A 14,062-nucleotide genomic window follows, 5' to 3' on the forward strand; every position below is an offset into this window, starting at 1 on the left:
ACCATACGGAAATAAATAGAGGGTGATAATAATTGCTCTCCCTAGTTGCAGAAGTGCAGAAGTGACAGAGAACAGTAAATGGCACAAATTAAACTGCAGGAGAAACAAATGCAAATGGAAAGGGGAAAGATGTGATACTGGAAGATGTTTGATTGAAAATTGCTTTGGCAAATTTTGTCAATCCAACAGCGCCCTACAGTGAAACCGGTCAAACATAATCAGCAAATACTCCGCAAGGACAAAGCAAGTGAAGGGTGCATATCAGCGAGGAAGACGAGAGCAGTTTTATCTGCTGGTTCCAGTCTGGCCAGGTGACATTGCCTCTCCTGTAGTCTCCTCTTCCACATGATCTCTTCTGCTCTTGCCTTCCTGCTTATTCAGGGTTTGGATGTCTTCCACCGGCACATCTCTTGCTCTCCCTCTGCGTGTCTTCACCTACGTTGGCTCTGAACTATAAAGACACTCACATGTCACCTTAAGTCACCTGTGATATGACTTTGCATTGACATATTTTATTAACAGAAAGAATAAGTAAATCATTGGCAGCCATTGGCCTCTTCTATAGGTGACAGGGACAGGAAGCCCTCCAGGGAGTATTGGAGGAGCTGTTTCTGCAAGTCCGGAACATGCTGAAGGTGACACTGATTTTATTCAAGCAAGCCTGAAATAAAATGTGTAAATGTGCTCTATACTGCTGAAATCCTCTTATGTCTACCCTCATACTTGCAATACAGACACACTGCGCTTGTCTCAGTAGATATGTGAATAGATATACTTCCTCTTTGGAACACAGACATCACAGAAAGCCGACTCATGCAGAGTAAGTGTTGTGTGCTGCAGGCTCAGTGTCTCCTTGCATCCATAAATCCATAGCTCAAATAGTCCACCAGGAGTCTACAATGGCTGAGGAGGAAATTCATCAGCTCACAGGTTGACAAAAAAGAACTAAAGCTTAGGCAAAGTCGCTTAAATCACAGAGCTTGTGAAGCAGCGTTGGCTCTGTCGGTATCTGGTGGTTTTTTTTTTTTACTTCAGCCTTTTTTATTCTTGTCCGTGTTCTTTGTGATTCCGTCTTTGATTTGCACAAGAGAAATCATTATCCAAGTGTCCAAGGTAACAAATGGAAATGAACCCCTTGGGACTGGCAAAATTTATTATACTGCAACCGACACTTGAACCGCGTGGATACTCTGTGTCACCAGAGTTTGAAGATTTGTCCTTACCCACCACCCTGGTAGAGTTCTCTCTTCCTGTCCTCTTTCAATGCCACCGTCAAAACTGTCTCAGCCTGCTACTCGTGCACGACCTCCAGAACTTTCTCTTTGCCCTCCTCTCTTATTTTCGACTTCTTTCCACTTTTAATTCAGGGAGTTTGTTTAAGTTGTGGGGTATCAGGCATCAGTGAGCGTATCATGACTGCTATTGTCCCCGGAGAGAGTCCTCGAGAGCTTCCAAGGACATGGGTGTCTCTTGGCTGGCTGACAGCTTGTCAATTACTGTGACCGAACGAAACTGCCTGGGGCACGCAGATATCCCGCCAAACGACGCATCTGCACAGATACGAACTGAGACTCCACTGTCTCAGTTGCTTCCGCCACCTGTTGGGCTGCTTGGAGATCACCGCTTCACAGACCGAAACTCTCGGGCACTCTTTAAATCTCTCTCACACATATAAAACCATACGTTAAGGACGATGTTCTGCTGGTGCAAGTAAGTCCAAACCAAATAGTATTAAAGTCAGCTTGCACCGAAAAATGTTGACCCAAATTTGAGTCTACATCTTATTGTGGTTCCTGTCGAAGGAAATGTGATTACCCGTCTAACAGCATGTGCTTATCAAAACAAGACTGGTGTTATTTAAAGCAGCTCATTACCATAGAACGTGAAAGTGTCAGACACGGTTACTTTGCTCCGCTGCATACGTGAGCAATGCAAATGCTTGCATATCCACCGTGCAGATTTAGTGGGATCTGCTGCTTACAGTGTGAGGTTTTGCCTTATTACAATTGTCATTGTAGATGGTAAAGGACGAAGAGGTGCTTTAGCTCATTAAACAGCCATGTGTCATGCTGGAAGCAGAACACTCTGTAGTGCGTGCAATCAATACACGTTGACACAAGAGTGCTGTACAGTACAGACGTGTGCAGAATGCACATGTAGCTGCAAGCTATGGGATCTTTTCTTTCTTTGCATCATCGCTTCCTTCTCTTGTCTGTGCATCCCTGTGAACGCACATCCCACTAAGAACCGTCTTCCCTTTACCCCTTTCCTGCAAAAAGAAATGAACACTTGGGGCACTTAACAGAGTTCTCATCATTTGCTTCCAAATTACAACCTTCAGTAATAGACCTCCTGTTGGTAAGTTAGTTAAATTACCCACAGGAACTACTAAGCAGTAATTACAACTTTTGCCTTGTGCCACTTTTAGAGGTTTTAAACTGTTAGACTATGGTGAGGAGCGCTGCTTTGCTAAACTCTCGGTGCGCTATTCTCTCATGTGGTGCTACTCCTGCAAACAGTGGCGTGAGTTGCCTGTGTTGTTAGGCCTTTACAGAGAGACATTTCAGCATGCGCCCTGTTTATCCATTCACATGCTGTTTCCTGTCAGAGCTGCTGTAGACACTGGGGCAGAGCAGGAATGTCCCCCTGACCAATTACCTGATTAGCTTTCTGAGCACACATAGTGCAGCCAAGACTAGCCAGCTGTAATACACACACAGGCAGGCTCTCTTTATCCTGTCTCTACCTCTTAAAAAAACAACAACACGCACATATGCAAATAAACTCATATTGCCAAATGCATACCAGCCATCAAAGCGTAGGAAAATACAATTCTGCTAGGTAAGCAACTCTACAGTGTATCCTATCACAAATACTTAAACACACACATACACACAGACGCACTCATTTTATCCATACATTACTGCCAATTCACTGCAGTCCACTAATGGCTTCTCTGCTTCACTGCAGTAGTCATCCTGAAGTCAGCCTGAGCTCTGCTCTGAATGGCTTAAACTGGTCAAACAGAGTTCGTTCTCATACCGTATCGCAGCGGCACACACAAATATACTGACAGGAGCAGACATATGCTCATTTCACTGCACCCATCATATTCAAAGGGACTGCTATTCCCTATAGCTGTGATATAAGAGTTTCGCTCTGTGGTTTTCTGTAGGTGAAGAAAAATAAAACCCACTTCTGCGCTTGCATTTGTATCGTAGCTAGTGTATTAAGAAGTGTTTTGGGCAGTGTTAATATTTTTCTGTTGTTGTGTTTTTTGTCAGTGTGTGTGTACAAGGAGGGAATGTGTCGTAAACGGGTAGGACGTGATTAGTTTGAACATGATCGTTCGTTTGAAGCAGTTCCCATCATGCGTTTGAAGGATTTGAAATTAGCATGCAGAGTGAGATATGGCCTCCACCCTCAGCACCTGTTACTGTGACTCCCACCAGTGTGTTTTTCTCTCTTTTTTTTCTGAGGTACACTTCTTCATTTTCTGCTGCTTTTTTCTCAAAATGTCCTTATTCAAAAATGTGAGTTTATCCTTATGCTTACATGTAATATCTGGGCGCTCTTTCTACATGAACAACCATCCGCGGAAGTCTTGTGCACGCCACTTGTGTCCGTGTGGTTTCCATTTTTAACTTAAGCTGTGAGTAAATAATTGTTTCGGTGTCAAACTGATTGGAAGAGCCTGCAGTGCACCAAGTCAGGAGCACAACTAGGAGTTGTGCACTTTTTGTGACATTCACAGGGTTGTGCACCTTATATTTGTCAGACTGCCAATGCCAAGTTCCTCTCTAAGTGTCAAAACTATCTAGGCATGGGTGATATATTGAATTTTATAACTGGCTGCCATCATCATATCCGTGGAGCTTTGTGCAACACTGAGTCAGGTCTCCGTGGCGCTATATTCGCTAGTCATACTTTAAAAATTTCTATTAGTCTGTGTACCATTGTCAAATGCAGCTCAAAAAGAAAGGAAGGGGCCACCTTCTCATACTTATCAGAGATTACAAATATATACTGAGTTATTGGCAGACTAATAAGTCAGTAAAATGAAATCTAACCCTCAAAATACCTTGAAAAGTCCCATATGTCACTGTGGGCCTGCTGAAAGTGTATTATACACAATACTAACACAACGATTGCTCAACACCTTCTCAACTGTGCAAATGCACGTGGTCAGAATAACACTTTCAGGCTGCAAACTTTGCAAAATCACCAGATGTGATGCTGGAGAAAAACTTGCGCCTTCATTTTGCTTTCTCTGGTATTCTAGAGCATTTTTTAAAAATTGCCCTTCATATTTCAAATGTTACTCAGCGAAAAGGCTGCTGAAGAACACCCTTGATTCCTGCAGTGTTTATTTACTTGTATACTTATTTGCCTCATCTGATTTTTAACAAGCTTGCAGACATGTTTTACTAATAGACACGGAAGGGAACTGCTCCATGTCTGTAAGGAAAAACTAGTACCATCTTTTATTATTTAAAGACTGTGATACCGGGCTTGGTATAAATCTCCACTTGCTGGACGCGCACACTTGCTTTGAGTGATTTCAACTCCAAAAAACTCCTGGGATGCTTCTAGGGATTGATTGTGTTTCTCAGCATCAGCATGGCCGATACTCCGCTTGCTCGGACCTTCTCTCTCACTCTTGTTGCAGTGCCACTTTTGCTCTAATGGCTCTCTGCTTTGCCCTCTTCTCTAGGAGTTGATGACCAAATTGATAACTGAGACTCCAGACCATCCAATCCCTTTTCTCATTGATCACCTGCAGACCAAGCAAGACAGCCCTGGCAAGCTACACAGAGCTTTCTCAGGTTCTGCTGCACTTTGGGCACAGAGCTCCCCAGGTTGGTGCACACACACATGCAAACACATTATACATATGCTGCATGTCCCCTGCCTTTCTCTCGGACCTGGACGAACAAAACTCCCTGTCTACCCCGCAAAAAAAAAAAAAAGAGTTTAATATATTTGCCCTTGATTCATTTTAGCAAAAATGTCTCCTGTGCTTTGCTGTCATTTATGGTTGCGGTAGACACACACAAGAAGAACAAAGTATTTGCCTTTGTACATAGTACCCCCAGTTCATGATAAATAGTCCTATGATATGCTGAACATAAATTCAGACTCTTTCCTGACAGAAAACAAAAACACTCGGAGGGATTACATCAACTATGAAAAGCCGTGGCAAATTCACCCAAAGAAGCCAAAAAAATCAAAGAGCGACCTTGCTGTTTCAAGTATCTCTCCGCCTTCACCAGAATCCAAATCCCGTAAGTTTAATTTTTATTTAATCTTTACTTCTTAAATTTTTTCCTGGTTGTGTTACTTACACATGCACACCCGGACACACATAATCCATTTTTAAATGTGAAGCAGCACTGTTTTGATACCTGTTGATATCGGTTGTTTCCCAATTACACGCTCCATTGACTTTAATCTCCATTTTAAATTTGATATAATTATGTCTAATTAAAGTTAGTCACACTGTATAGTCCAGTGTCCTCCTTCCAGCCTTTCAGAGCCCTGCAGACGAGTTCATTATTAAGGACCACCTATTATAGCCTACACTTACTTACAGCCGTGCACTTCTACGCACTCTAAAGAGGGATTCTTCACAGACTTCTTGGGTTCATGCAGAATATATGAAAATGATTTTCCTGGGTTAATTTTAGCTGTGGTGTTAGAATGAAGTATGGCAATTGAGGCAATAAGAATAGGTCAAATGGGTATCAAGCGGCGCCACAGACTTCTTCAATAATGTAACGCTGTGCTCTGTCATTGCCAGACCGAGTCTATTTTAGACTATGTTAGGAGCATTGCTCACAGTCAAGAGGATGAGGGTGTCACGAGAACCTCGTGAAGTCCATAAAAGAGGACGAGTGAACGGGAGAACTGTGCATCAGCATCGAGGTTTGGTGTGTTAGCAGCATTCCTGTTGCCCCCTTCAGAGGAAGAAGCTTTCAAAGCTAGATTTAACGTCAAATCACATTAAAAATACATGCATAGGTGTTTTGGCATGCACAGCTTATGAAAAATTGAAATCAAAAGAACTGTCTCTCATCATTATTGCACAGTTTGTATGCAGGAAGCCGGCACAACAGCTGTCAAAAACATACTAAAGGTCCACTCACACGCTGAACAAAATGAATCCCTCTTCCTTTTCTGTGCACTGTTTGGCAAAGGGTTTGGCCTCACTTGTGCCTGACTGATAGTTTAATGGGCAGATCCAAAGAGAATTGAATTCTTAACCCCTAATCTAAGCTATTAAGATGCAGCGTAGCCCTTTGCTGGGGCAGCACCATCACACAGAGCCACGCATAGGAGAGAATGACACTCGTTGCCGGAAGTAATGATTCCCCCCCCCCTCTCATGTCTGTATTTGGCAGACGAATTTGCTGTGTGTTTACAGTTGTTAGAATGCCAAGCAGCTTAGTCAGAGCGAACAAGTGCAGGGGAAGGCAGATTGTAGCTGCAGCGCTGACAAATATTCGCCCTCGAGTTTATTTGTGGGGAAACAGACCACTCACTTTCTGCACCTGTCAGGACATATTAGTTTCATTCAAACATGCATCAAGTTTAATCCAAATTCCTCTCTATAGTTTTCAGTGTGTTTTCAGAGACTGAAGGCTGGTAGATAACCGGCACATTTTTGGCACGTCTTCACTGTTACTTGATGTTGATTTTCCATCCAGCTGTGTTTGAGCATAAGAACGTTTGATATGGATGAACGAGTAATCCGTCCTCTAAAAAACAATATTGCTAGGGGACGCGAGCAGGACATCAGTAACATATGTGGGTCATTTCCTGCTCCTGTTTGAGTTATTTTGTTAATCAAAGAGACTGACAGACACTGTCCCCTGGCCTCAGTCCAGTCAGCTCTCTGCGTCTGGAAGCCACTCTGTGACTTTTCTGCCAAAGTTTCCATTTCACTTCATCCTGCAGTAATTCACAAAGTCGTGTTTGGGCAAATAGAAAGTCAAGCAGGGGTGTTTGCAGATTGTAGTATGGTTATTTGGACATTTCATAGGGTCAGTTCTCATCCATTTCATAATACTCACACAAAGTGGATCTGCAATGCTTTCGGATGCGCTGACGTAAATTGCATGTTTGCTTCTGTGATGTCCAGTGCCTCGGTCAATCGAGTACCCGCCCTGGGACTGGAGGGAGAGCAGGGACTTTGATGAGCTCAACCACATTTTGCAGGAGAGCAAGAAGCTCGGCAAGGCCCTGGAGAGCCTGTCGCGCAGTGAGTGGCTGCAACTCAGCAGAATGCATGCTTACATCATACTCAGCAGCGTTTAATACATCTTAACATATAGAACTAAAGTCTAGACCTTTCTGTAAATGTCACTGTTAATCCCGAGAAGGAACCGGATAGAGCAGCTTATCTTACAGGCTCACCACTAAGCTTAGAAGCAGCCTAAGCTGGGATGTAAAACCGTATTAGATGCTTCTGTGCTTTAAACCATTTTCTTCTTTCCTCAGGCATCGCCATCTCTGATGAGCTTGACCAGGTAGATATTAACTAGCCGGGAAAATAAAACACTCCTATATTGACACTAGTTTGGTCTTCCTCTCATCACCCCTGCTGAATTACTCATGCTACATCAAATAAAAGAGCCAGATTTCTTAACTTTCACTTGCTCAACAGAGCAGCACAGACATCATCTTTTTCTGATGATGAACTGCTATCTCAAGGGATTGATATTCGAGAGTGATACTTCAGTAAAGCATGTCCTCCATCTCCCTCTCCCTTGCCCCTTCGTTGTGGATCTTGCTCGCAAAGCTTTGTCTGCGCTCTGCCTTTGTCCTCGCCTGGCCCAAATTCCCTCCCGGCACAATAGTGCAGCGGCTGCTCAGGTTGGAGATGCACAGATCGATTTTGAAAATGTTGGCTCTGAGAAATACAGCATATGTTTTGACAGGGAATTTACTTTTTGCTCAGCGCACCATGTCCAACATCCTTGGCTTATAGTCCAGAGATTTTCCCTCTTTTCTGTGGAACAGAACAGGGAATGAATACTAAATACCTGCTGAGATCGTGCAGAGACAATAGAATTCCTTCTGGATTTTGTGAAAGATGAGGATAAGTATTTTTGCTTTTTGCACACTGAATCGTGCAAATGTGTACAGAGGCTGCTTGGGAGGCAGATATCAGACAACACTCTGCTCTTTTTCTGAACTTTATTATTTAAAAAAAACTCCATTATTATTATAATTGAGGGTTTCTTTTTGAATTAAAAGTACACAGTGTTAAGATAGAGATTCATAGCAGTTCTCTGACTCCTCTCACCTCTACCTCTGCTTCTTTTCATTTTAATCTTTCCCTTTCTGTCTGCTACTTCCTGCTGTTTTAATATGCATTTCTGTTTTAGAACTTGGTGGGATATAACGCAGTTCTGCGCCCTCGGGTGGTGGGGGAGTGGGTTGGTCGGGACGAAGATGACGCAGACCCGCTGGCTGCGGAAATGCTGCACCCTCCCGTCCCTCGGTCTAAAACTGAAGTATGTTGGAGTGGAGACAGCAGCCCTGCTGGGAGGTTAGTGATTGGGAATATAGTATATTTGTGACGTCATCTATATGAGTGTATGTGTGCGTCTGAGTCACTTAATGCAAAAAGTTTAAAACTTCAGAAACTTCACAAAGCTCTTGTTGGCTCTTTAAATAGGAGGAGGTAGACTTCTAACTCTGGCTGCCTGAGGAATGCCCATCTGAATGGGTTTGATAATCCCATTTCAAAGGCGCGATCAAACATGCTTGCCATGATACTGCTTCAACCCAATTTCAAATTAAAGCTAACCTCATTTCTGTGTCCTCAAGGCCAAGAAATTTTCTGCTTGTTATTTTAAAAATGGCCCGTTTATGACAGTATAACTGTGTCGTGCGTTGCATTATCAAATCATTTGTCATCTTTAAAAAAACCCTTTAAGTTCCAAGTCAAGTGGACTTGGTTGTTAGATGAGGCTATTGCCCTGTGTGTGTGTGTGTGTGTGTGTGTGTGTGTGTGTGTGTGTGTGTGTGTGTGTGTGTGTGTGTGTGTGTGTCCACTCATGCGTATGTTTTTCTATCTGGTGGGGACTTTTACCTAACTGCTCACTCATCCATAAGGACTTTTGTCACTAAGGGGACACAAATTATGGTCCCAACAGAACCGGATATATGTGTTTGTGTAAATGAGATGTTATGTATTTTCCTATGAGGAGTGTGACAAACTTGTGGTGCTGTGTGAAAGCCACGGAGAGATGTGTCACTGTGGGGACAAATATTCTGCTTCTGGGAATGCATTATGCCAACAAGTTACCCCCCACATGGATAAGACAAGGGCTGCGCATGTGTGTTAGTGCGCACACACAAGTGCATGCATGTGCTTCTGATATGACAAATTAAAGGAGGAATGGATATAAAACCATAAATCATGTTCAGGCCTGAGCTGACATACACACAGTGTTAATCTCATTAGGTTACTGTATGGGTGGATTATAGGGAGAAATCACTTAGTTTAAACCCTGAGCTGGGAGATAGGGATGTGTGTGTGGGCTCACTGATGAGCTCTGCTCTGTGTGCGTGCGTGTAAGTGAGATGTTTTGTATTTACCTATTAAGACTGTGAGAAACGCGAGCCGCTGTTTGTTTGGGATGGTGTCGTGTCCCAATATAATCACAGCCTCTTCTCTCATTAACTACAGGAGTACCTGGCTCATCACATAGATCATTTATATCAACTCTTAATTGCATTTACTGGGAACTTGCTCCCTTATCACATTCTGTTTGGGGATCCACATCACTTTCAATTACTCCAAGCAGTTTTCTGACCCAGCCTAGTGTCATGTTTCTATTAAAAGTCATAATACTAAATGACATAAAATTTCGTGGCTAGAGATTTTTAAATCCACTGGTTAGGTTTATAATTAGAGAAGCTAAAAATGACCACTGATGTAATGGAAAGCTGGCAAAGACTAGCAGTGCCCTCGCTTAAAATCCCATGTGAACTTTAATGGGGCGTCCCTTCATGGTGCTCATAGGCGTTCAGTTTCTTCTTCTTTTGGCTGCTTCCTTTAGGAGTCAGCGGTTCATATGACTTCATCTCCCCCACCCTGCTCTTCTGTCACACCAACCCTCTGCATGTCCCCCATCACGACATCCATGAACCTCCTCTGTGGTCTTCTTTTTCCATGCTCACCGCTCTCTAACCTCTCCAACGTTGTCTGCTCAACCTCCCAAAGAGCTGTCCTTCTGATATACTCATTTGTACTCCTGTCCATCCGAGACACTCCCAATGAAAATTTTAACATTTTCAACTAAGCTCTGCCAAAAAAATAAATTAAAACTTCTATCGGCAATCTGAAAGCACATATATTTTTATTTCTTCCTCATGCATTTGACCTTTTTCGTCTATGCAGTCCATCTTCCTCCTCTGACTTTTGCAAGTTTACTTGCTTTCACTTACAAACTTTTGCTTCTGTCCCTCATTCCAGCCCACCTGTCATTTATGACCATAAGAGATAGTGACAGGTTGTGTCCATTCTCTGTATGATGGGCTGCAGTTTCCAGAGGGATAAGTGCAAAGTGCACTTGGGAAATCAAGAACGAACTGTGGCCAAAGTTTATTCAAGGAGTTCCGGTGGAGCGAGGCTTCCACATTTAACGTATACCAGGAACACAAGTTTTTTTCTGTTAACAAAAATATAAAGACATTCGCTTCTATGGGTTCTGATTACTTATTGGTCACTCAGACAGGAAGAGAGAGTGCCGTAAAGCTGCATTTTTTGTCATATTTATTGTGTTTAATGTTTTGGCTCCTGTGGTGAAAAAGAATTGCTGACTCTGGGACAGCTACAGGGAGGCACAGTGGGCCTGAGATTTTCATATTAGATGTGGGCCCATTATACAACACACAAAAGTAATAACACTGTCTCCACACAAGCTAGCCGAGCAGCCTCTCTCTTTTTTTTGTTTACTTCTATTTTTCACAATTATTACTTTCCTGCTTTGTTTGCTGTTCTCATCTTAGATTCTCGCCGCAATGTTGGAAAGTTTAGCCTCAGGTTAAACCTGACTGTTTGCAATCACAGCGAAATGGTCCAACTTTTTTTTGTTTTTTTCTTCATCCAAAGACAAAAGCTGTAAAAAACACCCCATACCAACCACACTACTCGTATTAGCAGATACTATTAGCATAAATACCACACGGAGGGTATGAAGAAATATCTTTTGACCCTTTCACATTAGCTGTAAATAGAAGTCATTAAACTGAGATTAGCATCAAATTAATTCTCTTCCACCCCTATAATCCACGCCCTCGGCCACTGGGATATGAAAATTAATTTCGCCAATATAGAGGTAAGAGGAAGCCAGCCTTCAGTGTGGTATGTGTATCTCTTAACTGTAAAGGAAAATGAAGACGCTGTTGTGTGTGGGAACAGAAATATGAAGAAAAGCATTCTTTTTTTTTCATATAGTTATTATTTTAATTGAATGCAGTCTCAGAACTGTGATCCTCTTTCCACAAATGTTGACGTATGGATGGCTTTATCGTGATTTCCATGGATAAATCCGTGGCAATCAGCGCGTAATGTTTATAAATTACCATGTGGGAAATGTTAGCGTACGCCTTTATGATAAAACAAATAGTGGAGGCTGAAGACAATGTTGAAATGTAAACAGAAGCCAGACGTGCTGGAACAAAGCAGTAATACTATTGGCTATTATATAAGAAGAAATAATATTAGAAATATAGTATTCAGATTTTATAAATATTTAACGATCCTTTAAAAAAAGATATATCTTTTCCATTCTTGAATATTTAAAAGATTCAAGCAGTAAGTAACTCGTTTGGATTTGATCATTGGCTCCCCCGTTGGGTAAAAACTGCAGGGGGTGCTTTCAACACCTACATGCTTATAAATCCTGAGCTTAGATTCCCTTTTCAACCTGACATCCTCTAAACGCCTAATGGTTTGTGGGTAGTGTTTAACTGTTGCTCACCTCAGAGCAATTATCTTGTCTTATCTACTTCCTGCTACCCAGGTATAGCAAGGTGCACTGCACCTACATGACACTTCATATAACTGTACTCTGTTTTGTCTGTGCCAGCCATGGAATGACTACCAAGTGCAATGATTGGCGAAACACCTTTTTAAGTATAGTCATGCATGTGCATAGCACTGGGGCAGATGCATTATTTTGTTTTTGCTAGGAAGCTCGAGTCTGCTTAGATACAACTCTAACAGATTAGGATGAGAGTATGTAATTACTGTCGGAACACTGTTATTATAAAACCCGTTATTTTTCTCCATGTGTTTCCCAGAAACTCAAAGCATATTATTGCAGAAGATAATAGCTTCAGATTCATGACCTATTCAACTTTAAAATGCTTTACAGAAGTGAGCAACAATGTAATTACTTGCTAATAAGTATTTAATTGTGATTCAGTTTGTATGAGGGTTGAAAAATATTACTTTATGCTATTTTTCTTGCTAAGACTTTTTTATTTCACCTTTAGCCTGAAGATGGAAGCGAAGAGCAAAGGGCTAAAGGAGCAGCAGCATCATCATAAGAAGCTTCTGGCTGCCATGCTGTCCCAGGACTCCTTTGATTCAGTCCACAGCCCCACCCCCTCTGTTGTGGAAGAGGAGATAGAGGACGAGGATGATGCCATGGAGCTTCTGGGTAATCTCACAGCCCGATACGACTTACATACAAAGTCACAAGTTACAAATCTGTGAAAAATTTGTTGTGTAATAGAGCAGAGTGAACGGTTTTCCGAGGCAGATGCAGTCCATTAGTTTTTCCAGTGTAAAACTACCATTGATCCTACTGCTGATTATGAGTCTGCATGTATGAGTGTTTTTATGTGATGCATTTGGCAAACCTCTGAACTGCGATTTCAGATAACACTAAAATGAAGTCTGCAGATGGAACTACACATTTTTCACTATATATTTTTTTAGGCTATGTGGAATAAAAAAATATGCATATTGTGTATTTTTGCACAACTGGAAGAAACACCTCGTAGCACAACTAAAAAAATACTTTACTTTGAAGGCTTATGGCATGTTCAGTTGATGTTGTGCCTCCTGCTTTTTTTTAGGTGGGAAAAAAGGGAAATTGGTTCTTTTACAGCACTACTATTACTGCAGCTGCTTTCTTTGGCCACCTGCATACAGTCAAATTCACTGTGTTCTGACACATTTTCTATGAGTTGTGGGGAAAAAATGTTGCTAAAAGTGGGAAAGTGGTTAATGGCAAACATGGATGGATTATCATGGCCATGAGCCCTGTACACAAATTTCCCACAAGCCACCTACCTACTCATGCAAAGAGCATGCACTACATCTGCCCTTCCTAAGCACACACAGTTTGGATGCACAATATCAAGGCGTGTGTGTTACTTGGAATTTGTGTTTGGTGAATTAAAAATAATAAATGCCTGAACATCCATAATGTGAATGACCCGTTCCACCACATCCCAAAAGTGCTCCATTGGACTGAGATCTGGTGACTGTGGAGGCCTTTTGAGTACACTGAATTCAATGAGAATCTAAGTTGAGCCATTAAAAAAAAGAGTTGGACATGGTCTGTAACAATACTCAGGTGGGCTTTGGCATTTAAGCGATGCTCAGCTGGTACTAAGGAGCCCAAATTGTGCCAAGAAAATATCCTCCATATCATTAAACCACAAGCAGCAGCCTGAAGTTCATCTAAGGCAGGATGGATCCATGCTTTCATCATCCTTTACAGCAGATTCTGACCCTACCATCTAAATGTTGCAGCAGAAATTGACTCTCATCAACCAGGCAATGGTTTTCTAATCTTCTATTTCCAGTTTAGCGAGTTTGTGTGGACTGTAACCTCAATTTGACCGAAGTGGCACCTAGTGTGGTCTCGGCTTTGTTGTAGCCTGTCTGGTTCATGGTTTCATGTGTTGTGCGTTCAGAGATGCTCTTTCACATGCCTTAGTTGTAAACCAAGTTATGGTTATTTGAGTTACTCTTGCCTTCCAGTCAGCTCAAAGCAGTCTTGCTATTCCCCTCTTACATCGTGCATCA

General features: G+C 42.1%; 1 protein-coding gene across 2 annotated transcripts in view; it reads left to right on the forward strand.

Annotated features, from left to right (window-relative positions):
* The window catches only part of lg9h8orf34 (linkage group 9 C8orf34 homolog), a 76,485-nt gene that overhangs the window by 10,393 nt on the left and 52,030 nt on the right, over nucleotides 1-14,062 (forward strand). For both annotated transcript variants that reach the window (XM_085468481.1, XM_085468480.1), the window contains 6 exons: nucleotides 4,715-4,859; nucleotides 5,154-5,285; nucleotides 7,142-7,261; nucleotides 7,501-7,529; nucleotides 8,391-8,554; nucleotides 12,517-12,683. In XM_085468481.1, coding sequence (XP_085324607.1) covers nucleotides 4,715-4,859; nucleotides 5,154-5,285; nucleotides 7,142-7,261; nucleotides 7,501-7,529; nucleotides 8,391-8,554; nucleotides 12,517-12,683 — 757 coding nt within the window. The remainder of the gene's footprint in view (nucleotides 1-4,714; nucleotides 4,860-5,153; nucleotides 5,286-7,141; nucleotides 7,262-7,500; nucleotides 7,530-8,390; nucleotides 8,555-12,516; nucleotides 12,684-14,062) is intronic.

Source organism: Copadichromis virginalis, linkage group LG9, assembly GCF_057382275.1.
Source record: "Copadichromis virginalis isolate Kocher_CV1m ecotype Utaka linkage group LG9, C_Virginalis_male_GT1.1, whole genome shotgun sequence".
NCBI classification, from domain to species: Eukaryota; Metazoa; Chordata; class Actinopteri; order Cichliformes; family Cichlidae; genus Copadichromis; species Copadichromis virginalis.